The following is a 19,576-nucleotide window of genomic DNA, read 5'->3' as shown; positions in this document are numbered from 1 at the left end:
GTAGGCATTTTTCATTTTTCACCTGGGTGAGAAGAGAAACCTACTAAAATTTAGAGCTCTACCAAAGAGGAATGGGCTTCCTTGAAAGCCCAAAAGAGGAATAGGCTCCCCTAAGGCTAGAGATCTTAAACCAAGACCTAGATGAATACTAGTTGGAGGTGTTGTAGAAATGTTCATTCTGATTGCAAGTCAAATCAATAGCTTCTGAGGTACCTTCCAATCCTAAAATTTGTTGTGATTATCCATATAACATACATCAAGACCATATACTAACAAATGAGAGTTAAGTTTCCAGAGGAGCACACAAAACATTCATTTAATCCGTAAGGTAGCTAAACTATAGTACTAGATTGAGTTCTAGATCCTGGGAGCAGTGTCACATAGATAAAGGGTAGGAAAGGGAGATTATAGGCATTCTCCCATTTCCTGGCACATGACCAGCCCCAGTCGAAATTTGGCAATAAGTAAAGTTTGTCTTTCTCATTTCCCTGGCTTACTTTCTGTGAGCCTCTCTCCAGACCAATTCCAGATGCCAAATACCTGAATACTGATCTAAGTCCTTCATTGCATTGCAGCACCTGACCTAGGCCAGTCCTACCTTCCAAAGTGTTCCAAGCTTCAAAGTTGGCAGCATCCCTTATCCTCCCATCCCCCATCCAAAGTCTCACTCCCTCGATACATAGGAATTCAGACAGTATAAGAATTCAAAATCCATACAATGAAAGGGATGATTTTATTTAGGGCTGGGGGTAGGAAGGGAATCATTACCTATAAATAGGTACCTAGGAATCCCATCAGCTGGGTCCATTTTTCACAGGTTCTTCCCTTCCTTGGTTTCTAAAACCAGATTCTTCAGAGTGGATGATCTTTACCTTTTTGTGTAATGGGACCTTTTGATGGTCTAGTGAAGACTATGGACCCCTTCTAAACATAATGTTTTGGAAAGAAGGTCATAATTAAAGGAAAAGCTAATTTTCAGTTAGAAGTTAGTGAAAATAAAGATATAACTTTATTTCCCATTCAGGTTCACAGACCCCCTGAAATCTATTGCATATGGCACAGGGACTTCAAGTTAAGAAACTCCACTCTATGTGATGAAATAGTACTGAGCTGTAAGCAATGATAAGCTGGTTGATTTTAGAAAATCATGTAATAACTAATATGAAATAATGAAAAGTGAAATGAGCAGAACCAAGAGAACATTGTATACAGTAGAAGTTCGAAGAACAACTGGGAATGACAAAGTTATTCTGAGTATTATAAATATTCAGATCAACTAGAAAGGACCCAGAGAGGAAGACACTGTCCACTTCCAGAGAAAGAACTAATAAATAGAAGTATGCATAGGATGGTTTTACATATATAAATATATATATATATATATGTATGTATGTATCTGCATATAGATATAGATAGATAGATGTGTGGTTGCATATATGTACATGTCAAATGGTGACCCTCTGTAGCACAGTGTGAGGAGATAGAGAGGGAGACAGTTCAGAACTTAAAATGTAACAAAAATAAATAAATAAAACTGAATTTTAACAAAAGAACCTCTGCTCTAAAAAAGTTTCACATTCTTTCCCAATAGCTCCTATTACTGTGACAACTGGGTCAGGGAAGCTATTTGTATGTATCAGTTGCTTGCAAGCCAGGTATGTTTGTAAGACACAGACTACCTTGAAATATATACCAGTTGAAACCCAGCTAAAAGGCAAATCAATCTGGATTCCAGTATTTCCCCTAGAAAAGTAAGGACATTTCCATTGAAAACTGAATTTATCCTGAGACAGATAGGGACACATGAATAAGGTAGGGTTGTCACAAGGCAGTCCCTCATTAACCTGGGAGTTAACAGTCCCAATTGGAAAAGACATCTGTATATCAGCACTCAGTCATTCTGGAATCCTGGTGCTATACACATGTCACATTCCATTATCTTAGCCATGACCCACAAGTTTAGGAGAGCTGCCAGAAGCAAGGTCCCTAAGCTGCAGGTACAATGTTTTAACATGTCATTTGAACATATCTTTAATAGTTTACACAAAACCTTTGGATCACAATAGCCCTAGAACTGAATAAAGGTTTTAAGTCATTCATCTTCACATTTTTAGCAAAGGTCACTAGAGTAATATTCCCCACATGTCTAAGGAATTTGGGGCCATATCACATCTTCTTTTACTTGGACCCAGAAAGGTCAAGCACAGGGCTGGTTCTATGTAAAACAACAGTATAGACCAGGTTTCTCTTTCCAGTCTTAGATTCTGGCAAGCTGTGTAACCTTTGGACAAGTCATTAAATTCCATCAGTCTCAGTTTCCCCATCAATAAAATGAGACCCATAATACCCACCTACCTACCTACCCACTAGAGTTGTTGTGAGGATCAAATGAGATAATATCTGTAAAAGCACTTCACAAACCTTAAAGAACTATGTAAGTGCTACCTATTATTTTTTCCTTATGTTCCTTTTTCTATGGCCTTCCTCCTCCCTTTTTATACCTCATGTGAAACACAATACTGTCTTCCTGTTGTCTCTCTGGCTGTTGAAGGGCTTCATGAGAAAAGGGAGTGTGGAGGGTTTAGAGTCTGAAAGACCTAGATTAAAATCCTATTTCAGACATTTACTAGTTGTGTGACCCTGGAAAAGTCACTTAACCTTAGATCCCTTATCTAGAAAATGGGAATAATTATACCTGGGATAACTCACAGGATTTATGTAAAGATCAAATGATTCCATAGAATCAGAGATTCACAGCTACAAGGGACCTTAGAGCTCACTCAGTCCAACCCCTCATTTTACAGATGAGAAAACTAAGGCCCATAGGTGAAGTGATTTGTCTGACTAGTAAGTAGTTGAGTCAAGACTTGAACTCAGGTCCAGTACTGTGTCATGTTCTGCTCCATCAATGTCAGTTATTGTTATTCGTTATTATTTTCATGCTGCTGCAAAGCTTTTTCCTTTAAAGTGTATTTACCCTGTATTTCTTTCCCTTAGGGCTCTACTAGGTGCCTGCTAGCTAATCTAAAAGTTAATGGAAATTGAGGAGTTAATGACTAATGACAAAACCAGTTCTTTTCACCTCTAGGATCAGAATTCTTAGCTTCGGATCCAGCATTAGGCTCACTTTATCAAGCTGCTTCTCCTCTTTCTTGTATGTGAGCCTGATGGAGTGGGAATTCCTTCGAGTCCAGAGAAGCTGACTTTTCTCAAATCCTTTAGGCATGAGATTCTGAACCTTCTTTTTATCATGGATCCTTTTGACTGACCGGTGAAGCCTATGGAGCCCTTCTCAGAAGAATGGGTTGTTGTTTTAAATACATAGAATAGAATGCATAAGATTATAAAGTAAACCAATTATACTGAAATATAGTTATCAATTTTTTGTTTGTTTGTTTTGGGGTCTTGGGGGGATTTTTGGTGGGGCAATGAGGGTTAAGTGACTTGCCCAGAGACACACAGCTAGTAAGTGTCAGGTGTCTGAGGCTGGATTTGAACTCAGGTCCTCCTGAATCCAGGGCTGGTGCTCTATCCACTGTGCCACCTAGCTGCCCCCAATTATCTATGTTTTAAACAAACTCATAGACCTCAGGTGAAGAATTCTTATGATAAACCTTCTGAAACAAGTCCTCCTCACTCAGAGGAAAAGAAAGTAGATCTCTAAACATTAAATAAGGATGGTGATTAAAGAACAACCAGTCAATTCTAATGGCGTTGAAATCTCTCTCGCTTACTCTTGCTCTCTGTCTCTGTCTCTGTCTCTCTGTCTCTCTGTCTCTCTGTCTCTGTCTCTGTCTCTGTCTCTCTCTCTCTCTCTCTCTCTCTCTCTCTCTCTCTCTCTCTCCCCCTTCTCCTCTCTTCTTTTCCCTTTTCTGCTCTCTCCTCTCCTGTCTCCTCTCTCCCTTTACCTCTCTCTCAAAAAAGAGCAGTGTACTCCCCACATGGGATGTCTGAGATGGCACTTGTATAGAGAAGTATTCTTTTTTATTAAACTTGCCTGACATTAATGCCTGGGACATGGCAGACACTTAACAAATGCCTGCTGGTTGAGTTGTGGTTGCATGCCCCAAATCCAAGGAACAAAGTTAAAATGTATTCAAATATTATTGCAAGTTCTTACATCTTTGAAAGGTTGTGGAGATCAATAAGACTCCCCAAGGTGAAGTAGGCTTTGAACATATATAAATGTGTTTCATGAATCTCTGAGGAAACTGCTTTAGGATAGCTGAATCCCTACCACATTGGGAATTTGGGGAAAACATTTGGTTGGACCACTTAACTTAATGACTCCATGGGGCCATAGTTGCGAGAGTTAGAGGGTGTTTTGAATAAATATAAGAGGAGAGACAGAGGAGATAGGAGGTGGAGAGGGAGAGAATAATGAGATAAAATAATTCATTCTAGTTGTTAAAAAAAAAAGACAGGGTTGGGGACACCCATCCTCTAGACCAAAGAAGGAGTTCTTAGCCTCAGGTGCATGGACACTTAAAAATACATGGAAAGATTTCAGAGGTTCTAGGAACCTTGATGAGAGGAAATTACATTAATTCTCAGAGGGGTGTACTGGAGTTAGGGAAGTAGAGAAATAGAAAAATCCTTAGGAAGAAAATAAGATTTGAGCTGAGTCTTGAAAGAAGCCAGGGAATCCTGGAAATAGAAGTGAGGAGAAACAGCATTTCAAGAACTGGGGACAATCAGTGCAAAGACAAGGAGTATGGAGATGCAGTGTTGCATGAGGAACAGCAAGAAGTCTGGTGTAGAAGACTAGAAAAGTAGGAGGGGGCCAAACTGTGAAGGGTTCTCAAATGCATCATATCCAAGACAAAACCCATTATCTTTTTCCCAAAACCTACCCATCTTCCCAACTTCCCTATTAATGTTGAGAACACCATCATTCTTGTAATTACCCAAGTTCAGAACCGTAATGTCATGCCAGGCTCATCCCAGGATCATCCCTCTTATTCACCCCAGATATTAAGTGAGTTGCCAAATCTTGTCATTTCTACCTTTCCAAGACCTTTCAGGTCTTCCAGACTCCAGGCCTGACACTCTATTCACTGTACCACCTTGTTGTCCCAATCAATCCTTAAGTGTCCTCAAAATTCAGTGTAATCTACATCTCCCATTGTTGCCATCAACCTTAATATACTACATGGAAATGGTTATCTCTAAACAGTGACAGTCTAACATCTACTCCCTCTTTCCCTTTGTATATCTCTCTGTGACACACTCTGTAAAGGAATACAGTAGCTTTTCCAGGGTTTATTGATAAAGGTGAATATATTAATCCCCAAATAATATACCAAAGTAAGTTAGTTAGAACTTAAACACACAAGAAAACAATCTGGTTTTAGGCTTTTCAGCTTCCTAAACTAACCTTAAAATCAATTTCCTCAGACATAGCTTGGCCCATTACCTTTCCTAGGTTAGAAGGGCCATGCTGATGAATCTTTAGAGGTTCCCTTGTGACTTCTAAAGAGAGTAGTGCCTCCTACCCAAGAATATTCCATTCTTTTGCTGGATTGCCTCACCTCAGAAATTAAGAATTTAAGATTAAAGCACTAGAAAAGCTGAGCAACCAGGAAAGAGTATATCTTTGCAAATATGTAGGAACTTCATGTACTATTACTATTGAAATATCATTAAGCAAAGTTAATAAGATAGAAGCATATAGGTGAAGTAATGTAAATTTCATACATTATTTAAATTACAATGCTGAAGTGTTAGGATCTTCTTAGAGATCATTAAAAACTCAAATTAGCAAGCAATATGGCCATGACAATAAAAAAATTCCAGTTTTCCTTGACTCAAAGCAGAGAGCATTCTAGCAGTAAGACAAAGGCAGACCTAGTCCTAAATCTGGACAAATTTCTTTCTCCAACTTTCTCTCCATAGGGAGATTATAGACCCCAAGCTTCCAACCTGCACTAATTTTCAAAGTGCCCTGGGTCATGTTATCTATTTCTTGATAGTGCAAAATGTCTCTTCAGTGGTTATTCTTTATTAATCTCTATTTTGAAACTGTAAAGAAGACACACAAATCCTTTCTTACTTCTACTATATTTTAAATAGACAAAAAGGATTTAAACACAAGCAAACAGAAACCAAAGGACTCAATTTGCACTAGAAAAATGGCAAAATAAATTTTAAGTTTATATTTGTAGCAAAATCTCCCTCTCCTCCTCTATGAGCCAACTTCCCCCCACCAAATAAAATGATGTCCAATTTTTTTTCTTCCTAAGGAAGCTAGGTTTCTTTTCATGTTGTTTTAATTTATTTATAAATAAAATATACTTAAAGCAGGTATGTTTTATTGAGTTCTCAAGAGTCTCCTGAATGACAAACCCCAAGCTAAAACTCCTTAAGTGATTATATAATTCCAGAGTTGCAGGCCACTGGGAATTTACTATATAACCCTGACAAGGATAAAGGGAGGATTGAATTATTAATGTTTTCCTTTTTAAAAAAAATATACACAAGTAAAAGGCACTTACTCTGAAAGCTGTTCACTGAAAAGACACGGGGATGATAGAATCCTGCTTTGCAATTGCACTTATAGGCTCCAAGCACAAATCCAAGGCCTTTAATTGGTATGCACTGTGGGAAAGAGAAAGAAAGCAATTCAGATGATCATAGTGTTTTATGGCATAAGAATACATCAATTTCCACTCCAGCAAACATAAGCAATGCAGAATTTTTGGAAGATGGAGCATTTGTTTCTTGTTTTGTTTTAATTTGATTTTGCTTTGACATTTATCCAGTGAGCTTTACCTGGAACCACTGTGTTTTGTTTCTATTCTGGAAATTTTTATTTCATACAATTGACATGAGGAAATAACCTCTTTCTTAGCTTGAGATTTCACCAATTCCTTCTATAATCAAGAGAGTTGTCCTCTCTCCCATCCAGCATGGTCCCTCTGTTTCTATTTCTGTTTCTATCCAGAGGCAATATGAACTAGGTTATAAACATGTTAGTTTTGCAAGGTTGGAAGAGTCCTTACCAGTCCCCTAAGCAATCTTGGTTAGCAGAGATCACTAGAGCCACAGCAAGGTCTGAGGGGGCAACTTTGAGGCATGACCACCTTGATCCAGTTCAAACATGGATTAGCTAGTTAGTTAAGATACCATGTCCTATAATAAGATGGACCAGCTGAGCAAGGGAACAACTTGTACACTGACTGCTGGCACCATGTTGGAAGCACACTTGGTAGGGGCTTCAAAAAAAGAAAAATAGGATTCCTAGGAAGAGCATTTGTGTACTGCCCCTTGGTCCCACAAGTTCTTCCCAGGTGCATCTGACTACCTGTAGCTTTTAAGTATGAGCCCATCTTCCCCAAGAATCAAATTGTGCATAGGGGAGATACACTTACACTTGCTTTGAGAAATATATTTGTTCTCTCCTTGTCATACTTTTCCAGGAAATATCCTTTTGTAAAATCTAATTTATATCAACTGATTAATCATATTGAGGAAAGTGGATTTCATGGGAGCTCATGGGTAATTAGGAATCCAAGTTCCTCAGAATTATCCAGTGATAGAACTCTGAGGGGAATTTAGTCAAACTACTCTCTGGGAAACCAGTCCAGCCATAGAAGTAGGAAGTGAACCAACAGATCAAAGGATGTTACCCTTCTTATTGAGTTAAGATACATTCTCAAAGTAAATATTATTTGTTTATTCATTCATCCATCTATTTATTTATTTATTCATTCATTCATTTGTTTGTTTATTCATTTATTCATTCATGTATTTATTGGTGGGGTTTTTTTGTTTATTTATTTGCTTGTTTGTTTTTAAGAATTATTCATGTGGAGGCAGGCAAAGCCACTGCTAGTCAGTGGATTACATGATTAGAGATGTAGAAATCATAGTTCTGTCATCACCTGAGACCATCTCACCCTGGAACATATCACCAATCTCCTTCTACTGGTGAGGCACTCCTGGACCTCCATTTTAGGGAACCAGCCAACCCCTCATTGTCCTCCCAGCTCTGCTTCTGGCTTTCCAAACCTCAATACCATGTACCCACACAAGTATCTTCTCCTACCTAATCCACTTTTTAACTCTTGTTTTTGGTGTGTTGTTTCCCCAAACACACTTAGAATATAAGTTCCCTGAGAGCAGAGATTTTATTACTTTTTGTTTCTATTTTTCTTCCCAGTGCTTAATGCAGTGCCTAGAACATAGTAAGTACTTTTTTCATAAGTACTTAATAAATATTTGTTTCCTTGTTGCCTTGCTGCCCTCCTTTGATACAACCAATCCAAAATGAATGGATGACAAATTGAGAGGCATCATGGCATAGGGGAAAGAGTGGTGGATTTGGATTTGGAGGATGCCAGTTTGAATCCTTTCTCCAGTTGTATGACCTTGGGCAAGTCACTTTATCCTTCTTGGCCTGTTTCCTTAGCTGTAAGATAAGGGTGTTGCAGTGGCTTTACCCATGAGTTCCTTTCTAGTTCTAAATCTAAGACCCTATGATTCTATGGCTTAGATTAGACAGGGGAAAATAGCTAAATCAACAAATGAAAGGTTCTAAGGACCTAATGATAGCTTTGAGGTTTACAAAATGCCTTCCTCATAGAATTCTTGTTAGGAAAGCAGACTTAATTAGTACACAAAAGCAAAAAGAGCAGCTTTACTACCCAAGCATAAGTGATCTGAATTAAGACATACATCCTTCAGGAAAGAGAGAACTCATGGGCTTACAAAATTTGAGGAAGCTGTTCTTCTGGAAAGAATTTGGGCTTTAGAATCAGAGGACCTGGATGAAGTCCCAACCCTGCTACTCTGTAATCCTAGGACAAGTTATGGACCCTCTCAGTTTCCTAGTCTGAAAAAATCCCTTTTAGCTCTAAATTCTATAATATAATGGAGAATATAATATAATATAATAAAAATGACAATTCTACCTAAAATAATTTACTCAGCATCAGACCATTTAGACAACCTAAAAACTATTTTATAGAGCTAGAAAAAAATAATTAAATGGATAACAAGCTAGTAGCAGAAATGGCAAGCTTCAAAGAACTAAATCTACCATATTTGGATTCCTTTATATCAAAAACCTAATCAATTCCTATATACAATAGAAAATAAAAAAGAATAAAAAATAAAATAACAATAAAATAGAACAATAACAATTAAAAAAGAACAAAGTCCTCTATAACAACATGGTTGTTCTATGCTCTCCACTCAACCCCACCTCCAGCCATAGGGGTCACACAGTGTCAATATCCTTCCTTAAATATAGCGAATCTAAGACAATTGAATAATCTAAATGTGGTCTGATCAGTACACAGTAGAGTGAGACTCTCAGCCCTCTTTCTAGAGATTTTCACATTTTAATTGAGTCATTGCCATTGTTTAAATGTCTCTATATAATGAATACCCAGGCTACTGTGCCACTGAGTTTCATTTCCTGTGCCATAGGTTGCCAACCCCTGGCATACATAATTTACAACAGCATAGTGTAAGAACTATCAATCAGCAAGATTCATGTGGAGATGCTAATGAACAACAAAATTAATATGAAAGAGTTGTTACAAGGAGAAGAAAAAGTAAAGTCTGGATTTTTCATTAATTAATTCAGCCAAATAGAAACACCTAGAAATTCCTGCTATAAGTCTACCTGATCATCCCTGCTTTGTACATAATCAATATTTAGCTATCAATGAACTCCAACTCATTTTTCCTACTCCCAAATAAATGGACTCCAATAATAAGCAAAGGGACAAACAATACTATGTTGGAATGAGCCATGGTCCCTGCTGCTGCACTAGGCTAATTAACTATGCCTCAATACTTTCTCATATGGAGAGCAATAATATAAAAATATGTCATAAAAAGTACAAGTAGTAAGCAGCTGGGTCATTATTAGCACAGCAGGAGAAGTCAGGCAACTGAAGTTCAAGTTCAAGGGCAGGAAGGAGTAGGTAGACTTGCATTGATTGGAAAGTTCTAGATGCTTTCACCTTTGGTGTTGATCTTTTTAATTTAATACTAGTCCATGTAGATTTTTAGCTGTCAAAGAGAGAAATATGGTGGAGAAAGAAAATATGTATCTGGGTAGGGAAAAGAAGAAAGAAAGAAAGAAAGAAAGAAAGAAAGAAAGAAAGAAAGAAAGAAAGAAAGAAAGAAAGAAAGAAAGAAAGAAAGAAAGAAAGAAAGAAAGAAAGAAAGAAAGAAAGAAAGAAAGAAAGAAAGAAAGAAAGAAAGAAAGAAAGAAAGAAAGAAAGAAAGAAAGAAAGAAAGAAAGAAAGAGGGAAAGAGAGGGAAGGAAGGAAGGAAGGAAGGAAGGAAGGAAGGAAGGAAGGAAGGAAGGAAGGAAGGAAGGAAGGAAGGAAGGAAGGAAGGAAGGAAGGAAGGAAGGAAGGAAGGAAGGAAGGAAGGAAGGAAGGAAGGAAGGAAGGAAGGAAAGGAAAGGAAGGAAAGAAAGCGAGAGAAAGAAAGAGGGAGAGAGGGAAAGGGAGAGAGGGAAAGGGAGAGAGGGAGAGGGGGAGAGGGGAAGAGGGGGAGAGGGAGAGAGGAAAAAAAGAAAGGAAGGAAGGAGGGAGGGAGGGAGGGAGGGAAGGAAGAAAGGAAGAGATTTATAAAGCACCTGCTATGTGCCAGGCACCACAAATATTATCACATTTGATCCATTCATCAACCCTGGAAAGTAGCTTCTATTATTATCCCCTTTCTACAGTTGAGGAAACTGAATCAGACAGAAAGTTAAGTGACTTGCTTAGTGTCACACAGATAGTAAGATTTGAACTCAGATCTTCTTGAGTCCCTAGAGCTCTATCTACTCCACCACTAACATACATCAATGAGGTCCAGATGGGGGTCCTTAGTTGCTTTTCCTTTTGCATCCATGTTAGAACCTTTGGAGAATGCTTCAGGAAGGCATGTTCTGTGTTCTTATAACCCCCAGTTAATTGCCTGCCTCCCCAGAAAAGCAGCACTGGACTTTGGGCATAAAGAGAGAAATGAGATTGAGGAGTCTGACAGTCCACATTTATGTAGCATTTTAGAGTGTACAAGGCACATTACATACATCATTCATGTGATCCTCACAACAACCCTGTACAGAAGTCAGGGCAGGTGTCATCCACCTTCTACAGACAAGGACAAGAGTCCCAGAGAAGCTCAACGACTCACTTAAAATCACCTAACAAGTGAGTGGGAGGAGCAGGACTCAATCCCACCTCTCCTGACATGAAATCCAGGGCTCCTCCCATAATTCCACACATAATTTCACTAGCTCTTTCTACAAGATGAACCAAAAAGCTGCATCTGTTCCTCCCCTTTTCAGGGAGAGACTAGTGATAAGATCTTAGGTAATCTTGCTACCAGGGTAGGCTAGTTCCTCTAGAAACACTTATCAAGGGACTGCTCGTGACTCACTTTCAAGCTATTCCAGAAAATAAAATAGTTTCCAAAAATCAAATAAAAGTTGTAATCATGAACAAATCTGTATATCCAGATACTTGTAATATATTCTTCAGTTCCCCTTCTGATCAAACAGAGCCAAAAAGAGAGGAATTTCTGGTCCAAAGGCCCAGACCTACGGGTAAAGCTATCCATCAATCAGCTTCAGTAGTGATGGAGAGGGATAGAAAGCTCTTGGGAAAGTTTTTTGCTCTAGGGTCCAGAATTTAAATCTAAACAACTTCTGAATGCCTTTTCCAAGGTGAATTAAGTTTTGATTCATTCACTCTGAGAGAGTCATATGCCTACAACATATTTTATGATTAAAAGGAGAATTCTGCTGGTTCTTGCTCATGGAAAAAGAAATGACAGCGATGATTCTCATTCATCAGGCTCACTAGGGGAGTTTTACCGTGTCAAAGCTTTACCATGGGGGCAGCTAGGTGGTGCAGTGGATAGAGCACCAGCCCTGGAGTCAGGAGTACCTGAGTTCAAATCTGGCCTCAGACACTTAACACTTACTAGCTGTGTGACCCTGGGCAAGTCACTTAACCCCAATTGCCTCACTAAAAAAAAAAAAATTAAAAAAAAAATTAAAAATTCTCGTCTCCCTTCCTGCTCATGAAATGAGTCATATTCAGGTGGAAAGAGATAGTAAAGAGGAAATACACTCTTTGATGCTTTCTTTTTTGGTTGTTTCAGTCAGGTCTAACACTTCATGACCCCATTTGGGGTTTTTATTCCAAAGATACCAAAGGGGTTTGCCATTTCCTTCTCCCGCTCATTTTATACATGAGGAAACTGAGGCAAACAGGGTGAAGTGACTTGCCAAGGGTTATAAAGCTGGTAAGTGTTTGAGGTTGGGTTTAAACTCAGGAAAATGAGTGTTCCTGACTCTAGGCCCAGAACTCTATCCACTGCACCAACTAGCTGCCTATTAGGCCTTAGTAGACAGTTTTAGTAAGTTTTTGTGACGCAAAAAACATTTGTCATCTGCTAGCTAACCCACTTTTTGGTGATGAGTCTCTGGAATTTACACACAAGAAATAGCTTTCAGATGACTTATAATCTGTTTTCAGGCCATACTTCTAGTCTTTCGAGCTTGGCAGGATCTGCCAAAATTTGTGCTTCATTGACATACCTTGGAAAACCAGAGTTGTCTTTGCCAAATGAAGCTCTAAATAGTAGGAAGGAGAAGGAGGAGGAAGATAGGAAGAATAACTAGCATACTCCTCCTAACATTTATGTAGTGCTTTAAAGTTTTCAAAGAGCCTTACCTATAGTATTTTGTTTGATTTTCATAACCATTTTATGAGGTAGGTGCTAATATTTTTTTCCATTTTATAGATGAGGAAAATGAAATTGATTGAGTTTGTCATTTGTTCAGTCTAAGTAGGATTTCAGTGAAGGAAATTCAGGGCATTGTTTGAAAAATCTCAGATGACTTTAAGTTGCCTGACTAATCTTGGGCACTATTATTTTCCCCTTCAAGGTGAGAGTTAACCCCATAACAGAATAAAATCTTGATCTCCAACTCCCCAGATCTTTCTGTGATTCCAAACATTTAAGCTTCCTTTCTGAGTCATGATTGCAGTGATGAGTCATGTTGCTGAGGGAATATCATGCTGTTTTAAATAATAGTATTAACCTCTAAATTTCAGTGAAACTCCAAATTAAAAGTATACCACTGAGATTGTAGTTCCAGCCAATAAATCCTTTGTGGTGGGAGTATAATATATGTGACTTACTACAAATTCTATGTGTTGAGCTCACAACAGTTGGAGCTCATTAAACAAGGTGTTGATTAATAGTATTATCTTCATTAAAAGTAAGAAAGAGTATGTCATCAAGGACAGAGAGCCAACATCAAAGTCAACAAGATGTAGGCTCAAGTCCTTCAGATGACACATGATAATTTTATAAATTGAAAATTAAATTAAATAATGAGCAAGACTTATGTACAGACCAAGATATTCCCTAGCAATCCAGGCTGCTACTGAGATTGGCCATTTAGGCCCCATTTAGGTCATTAAAACAGCAAGCCTGGCCATGTCAAGAAAGCCTCTGTCCAATGTAAATAGCATTGTTAATAAAAATGATCAAAGAAGGACAAAAATCTTAGAGTGTTCCCTAACTTGTATAATCAAAACCAGGTAAGTTCAGAAATCTGTCACTAGTTTTAGGGTTACCTTTAATTATGACCATGAGTGTAATGGGGAGGTAAATAACTTCACTGTTATATGTATATGTGTGTACATTCAATCATTTTTTTGTTTGTTTGTTTGGGGGGTTTTTGGGGGGGGCAATGAGGGTTAAGTGACTTGGCCAGGGTCACACGGCTAGTAAGTGTTAAGGGTCGGAAGCCAGATTTGAACTCAGGTCCTCCAGAATCCAGGGCCAGTGCTTTATCCATTGCACCACCTAGCTGCCTTCACATACAATCATTTTAAAGCTCTTTAAATTCGAGCTAATTATTATATTTTTTATACTCTGCTATGAATCTATTTGTACAACTAGATGGAAGATGACTTGTTGGCAAATAACAACAATATTGATTTAAGCACATTACAATTATTCCAAAAATAAATTGAGACAATATGGATAAATAATACTATCAATCACAAGATTCATCTTCACCAGGAAAAAATGGATTTAGAAGGGGAAAAAAATGACTTTTTTCCCTTTTCTTCTTTTGGTACTCAAGGAAATTAGTCATTCTGGATTGCTGGATTTCCTGGATAGCAGAGGATTTATTTCATTAAGCAACATATTTTTAAACTATTTTGGTTTCGGGTTTTGGGATTTGGGGTTTTTTTTTTTAACTATTTCAGATGAAAATCATCCTTAAGTATATTGTGAACACCCCAGCATTCTAAAATAGAGCATATCAAACAAAAGTTAATCTTTTCTTGGTGGCTCAGGATTCTAATTATGAACATGATTACTGAGAAGATCTTTCAGAATTATGTAGGGATGTTTGCCCTATACTAAGTGAATCAGGATTACCATAGTTTGGGATTCTCATTTCTTCTTTGTATTCAGTAGGCATGTGGATGGAATGGTGAAGTGAAGCTGGGATACACAATTTCTAGAATAGCAGCAATGGAATGAAGTGTTAGAAACTCTAGCTGAAGTACTAACAGCTAAGACTAAGAAATGTTCAATGGCAAACAGTTCTACACACTGCAGTATGGGAATGACATTGACAAGTTGAGGAGTGTCCAGAGGAAGATAAGCAAAATGGTAAAGGACCTCAAAATTATGCCATTTGAGAACTGATGGAAAGGATTTTGAGTGTTAAGCCTGAGAAAGAGGGGTTTACAGAAGACATGGGAACTTTAATCAGATATTTGAAGAAATTTTGAGGGAGTAAAAGAGGCTGCAGAGGGAAGAACCAGGAACAATTAGCAGAAGGTGCAGAAGCGGATTTCTCTAGTAAGTAGTACAGTGCCTGAAACATAGTAGGCTCTTAATATGTACTTGTTCATTAGCTAAATGATTTCACCTCTATGGAAAGATAAACTTCCTTTACAATTAGAGCTTTCCAAAAGTAGAATGGACTATTTCAAGAGTCAGCGAGTTCCTCTTCACTGGAGATTTTCAAGGGAAAACTGAATGAACAATTATTGGGGATGCTTCAGAGGGAATTCTCAATCACATACAGTTTATACTTGATTGCCTCTGAGGTAACTTTGTACTCCAGGATTCTGTGGTTTGGACTTGACCTTGTCAATCACAGCTGAGTTCCAGAGAGGTGGAGGTGCCCTGTTACTAGGTTCCAACTAGAAAAAATTAAGAGAATTCACTCCACCAACATCCTATAGATTTGATGTAAGGTACTATTCCTTTGTGGTAATGCCTTTTTATATGGTATAAGTTAGTGCTGAAAGGGTCAAGGAAAAAAAATACTTCTGACTAAATAAAAGCAAGAAAATCAAGTAGCAAAGGCAGCTAGGTGGCACCATAGTGCAGAGTGCTGGGCTTGGAGTCAGGAAAATTAATCTTCCTGATTTCAAATCCAGCTTCGGACACTTACTAGCTGTGTGACCTTGGGCAAATCTCTTAAGTCCCTTTGCCTCAGTTTCCTCATCTGTAAATGAGCTGCAGAAGAAATGGCAAACCACTCCAGTATCTTTGCTATGAAAACCCTAAATGGGGTATGAAGAGTTGGACACAACTGAAAATGATGGAACAACAAATAAAGTAACAAGGCGGATTGTAAGGCTTTGCATCTTTTATATATGAATAGTTTGATGCCTGGTTTACCTTATTTAGAGAGTTAATGTGAGCTGTTATGCTGAAAATTCTATGTTCTACAGTCTGATTGGATGATGCACTGTCATGGTGAGCAAAGAGGTAGTTGGGCTTGTATTGACCAGAGAAAGTCAGCCTGATGAACTCTTTGGGCTTAAAGGGAATTGATGGATAAATTAAGAGTGTAACATTTTCCCAACATCTTTTTAAGAGTGATTAAAAGGTAAGACAGCCTAAAAATGCTTCATTAGTTCAATAATAAAGGAGAAAAGGGTTTGCCCCAGATGAGGAGAGGTGAGAACCAACAGACAATCAATTGGCAGAAGAGCTCCTTTGTGTGGTACAGGTGTCCCTGAATGTATCAGTGACATACATGACTGCGTTCCAAAACTGTGCTTCCCTAAGCACATGAATTTTTCTTCCTCCTGTGATTCCCTAGTACTCCTCTGAAAGTGTGTACCCACTCTTCAGATTTTTAGTGCGCTGGTATAACTGTATGATCCAGGTTTATGCATAGATTATGGTATACTTCATTATCTGCATCTGCATTAATATTTGTATATTTGTAGTGTTATTTCTTTGGCTTTATTTCTAGGTAAATGATCATATCTAAGATTTAAGTGTCACTATGTGTGGTTGTTTCAATGGAAGTGCACTAGTGGAGGCTCAAGCACTCAAGCTGTGAATAGGGAAAGTTCATTTACCTACAACAGGGTTGTCCCCTGTATCCTGAGAAAGTTTGAATGACAGTATTTCTTCTCTGGGAACCTATAGCTGCCAGTGTGATGGCAGCTAACAATTGGCACACCTTCCCAGAGAGTGACTAGGTGTCTACAAAACCCATGTGAGAGGTGTTAGGTGCTCCAGCATGGATGAACACACCACACATCAAGCTTACACCAATTTATTTCTACTATATCTATGCAGTGCTTATGACCCTAAATATTAAAAAAAACATTGGTCATTCAGATAAGGTAGCCCTTATCCCACACTAGACAGGAACACACTCAGATTTTAAAGAAAGAATAAAAGCCATAGCCCTCAAGGTTACAATCCCAAGGAATCCAGGAGGTTCTGACATCAGTCCAATTCAACACTTTGGGTCTTCTTTGTTCAGTGGTGGCTCAAGTCTGAGCCAAGGTTCTTTTTATTTTTCCTGACAGAAGGTTTATCTGATTCCAGAAAGAGATTCCTGTTGTATTGGATTTATTGAACTTTATTCACATATTCAAAGGTCACAGAGCAACACCATGGAGGCATGAAGAAGGATGAAGGGCTGACATCAGAAAGATGAAACAGCAATGAAGACAATTCAGACGACCTAAAAACTGTAGCTTTTTTTGTTTTCTTCCTCCTATCTTTGTAAATAACTTCTGAAAGCATCCTTAAGACCTTATAATTGCACAGTAAAAATGGTTTATTGGGAATCTTTGGATTCTTTCAGCAGTCTTGATTAGCTCATACCATTAGATGTGAGCTCCTTTAGGGCAGGGATTGGCTTCTATTTCTTTTTGGTATACCCAGCACTTACTACAGTGTCTGGCACGTAGTAGGCACTTAATAAATGAGAACATACTAAGTAGTGACTTTTTTCCCTGATAGTACTTGAAAATTTACTAAAGCAAAAGAAAAAGGTTTGTTTTTTTTTTAAGTAGGGTTTGAAGTGAACTCTAAGCAACATTGGGGTACATGCATGTTACCCACATAGTCCATCAAATAACCCCCCAGCAAAGTAAGGGCTCACAAATAACAAATGATGCCATGTTTTCACCAGGGAGAAGAGAACCAGCATTTTGTCTCTGTTATTCAACAGCTGCCAAAAGCTGCTTTCCAAAGAATGATGGATCAGAGGAGGGGTTGTTGGTTGTTTTTTTTTTTTTATCCTGACACAGTTAAAATTTTTAAAAGCAACTGTTTTCTATTATTAATTTTTTTTAAATGTTCTCGTTATATTCACAGCAGTCAGCTCTCACAAAGCAGCATCTGGTCCAGACATATTACCAGTCTGCAAACTTCAAACTGACACACAGCAAGATGCTTTGCGGGGGATGAAACTGACTCAAGAAAAACGTCAGAATTGCTTCCTATCTGAGTGAGTGAGCCCGTTTTACTAGACCCTACTGCAGAAATTGCCCCAGAGGCTTGACAAAAGTAAATACTTAATGCGTTTTTTTAAAGTCACTATCTTAACCAAGCCACAAACAGATTGTGGCGTATCAATACACTACCCTTCTAAGCTTTCATATTTAGAAACAACCTTAAAGCTTGACGGACTTGCTTCCATGCCCATTTCAATTCAGCATGACCCTGTGAAAGGATGCAAAGTAGAAAATAATTGTCCTTGTCTTCAAGAAACTTCAAGAAACACAGACACACAGACTGACAGACACACACACATCACCAAAAGAGTACTCGCAACCAAAAAGAGACATTTTCCTTTCATAGGAGTTAGCTAGAGGGTTGGGCTTGGATTCATCAAGACCTGAGATCATATCCAACCTTAGAAACTTACTAGCTGTAGGATCCTGGACAACTTAACCCTGTTTGTCTCAGTTTCCTCATCTATAAAATGAGCTGGAGAAGGAAATAGTAAAATACTCTAATATCTTTGCAAAAAAAATGGGATCATGAAGAGTCAGACACAACTAAAAAGACTGAACAAACTTAATTATCTCATAATTATCATTATGGTTTTGGCTAAAGGTTTTGGCTTTGAAATCATTGGAGGTTGGGAGGGCATCATTGTGTAGAGAGCTATTATAGGCTGTCAATACTTAAAAAAACAATAACTAAGAGTTATAAAACACTCTAAAATTTGCAAAGCCCTTAAGTGGCCTCTCATAAACAAAGGGGTACAGGCATGTCATCCACATATTTCATCAAACAATCTTCCAGGAGAACAAGGGCTCACAAACATCTTCTTTAACTTTCACAATCAATGAAATCTGGCCATTTTATCTACATTTGAAGATAAGGATAGTGAAAAACAGAAATTAAGTGACTTCAAAGAATCTGATAGCTGAGAGGGACTCCAGGGCCATTTAATGTGACCTGTACCCAAAAGGTATCCACTCTATTATGTGGCTACTTCTGGACTTGCCTATGGTCATTTAGCTCGTATGTGTCAGAGACAGGATTCAAATCCACATCTTCCCGAATCCTATTCCACTATGCCACACTGTCTGGAAAGCTATCAAGATCTCAAGTACCATTACAAATTTGAAAACATTTCAAGTAAGTCCCTGGACTGCAAGCCTAATGTCAATCAATAGTGTTACATGGTAGTCAAAAAAAAAAAAAAGGAAACTAATGAAATTTTAGCCTTCATTAACAGAACCATGGCATCTAAAATGAGGAAGCTGGCAGACTTGCCATACCCTAAGATAGTTAGGTCATGTCTAGAGGACTGTATTGAGTTGTGGATACAACCGCACTCTAGAAAGGACACTGAAAAGCCGTACTTCATCCCAATAAATGTGAACAAGGTGTCAAAGAAACAGAAATCCATAGAATGTGAGAATCCATTAAAGAAACTGAAGATAATTAGTGAAATGTAAGTTCCTTGAGGGCAGAGACTTTTTTTCATTGTCTTTGGATTTCCAGTACCTTGTACATTGTAAACTCTGGGAAAGCTCAAACTAATAAAATGCTTTGCACACCTGGAAGTATTCTATAAACACACAGTAGTAATATCACTATCACCACCCTAGTAATGTGCTGCTGATTTCAGTCCCCATCATTGTTTTAGCAGTTGGGAAAGAGAGGGAAATCCCCCTCCTCGCCCCAGAATGGAGATCTGCTCTGGTCTGGAACTCCAAAGTGAGAATATGTGTGAAAAGTCAAACTGGTAGTTCAGTTGACTTTTATATACCCTGGGAGTAGGACAACTTTTCTGAAAAGAGATCAC

General features: G+C 38.2%; 1 protein-coding gene across 1 annotated transcript in view; it reads right to left on the bottom strand.

The window, feature by feature from the left end:
* Positions 1–19,576, bottom strand: part of GPR158 (G protein-coupled receptor 158) — a 441,872-nt gene that overhangs the window by 243,494 nt on the left and 178,802 nt on the right. The window contains 1 exon segment of the mRNA XM_043967006.1: positions 6,495–6,597. Within this exon segment, the coding sequence (XP_043822941.1) occupies positions 6,495–6,597 (103 nt within the window).

Source organism: Dromiciops gliroides, chromosome 5, assembly GCF_019393635.1.
Source record: "Dromiciops gliroides isolate mDroGli1 chromosome 5, mDroGli1.pri, whole genome shotgun sequence".
Classification (NCBI taxonomy): Eukaryota; Metazoa; Chordata; class Mammalia; order Microbiotheria; family Microbiotheriidae; genus Dromiciops; species Dromiciops gliroides.
This window is presented reverse-complemented; position numbering and strand designations above follow the sequence as displayed.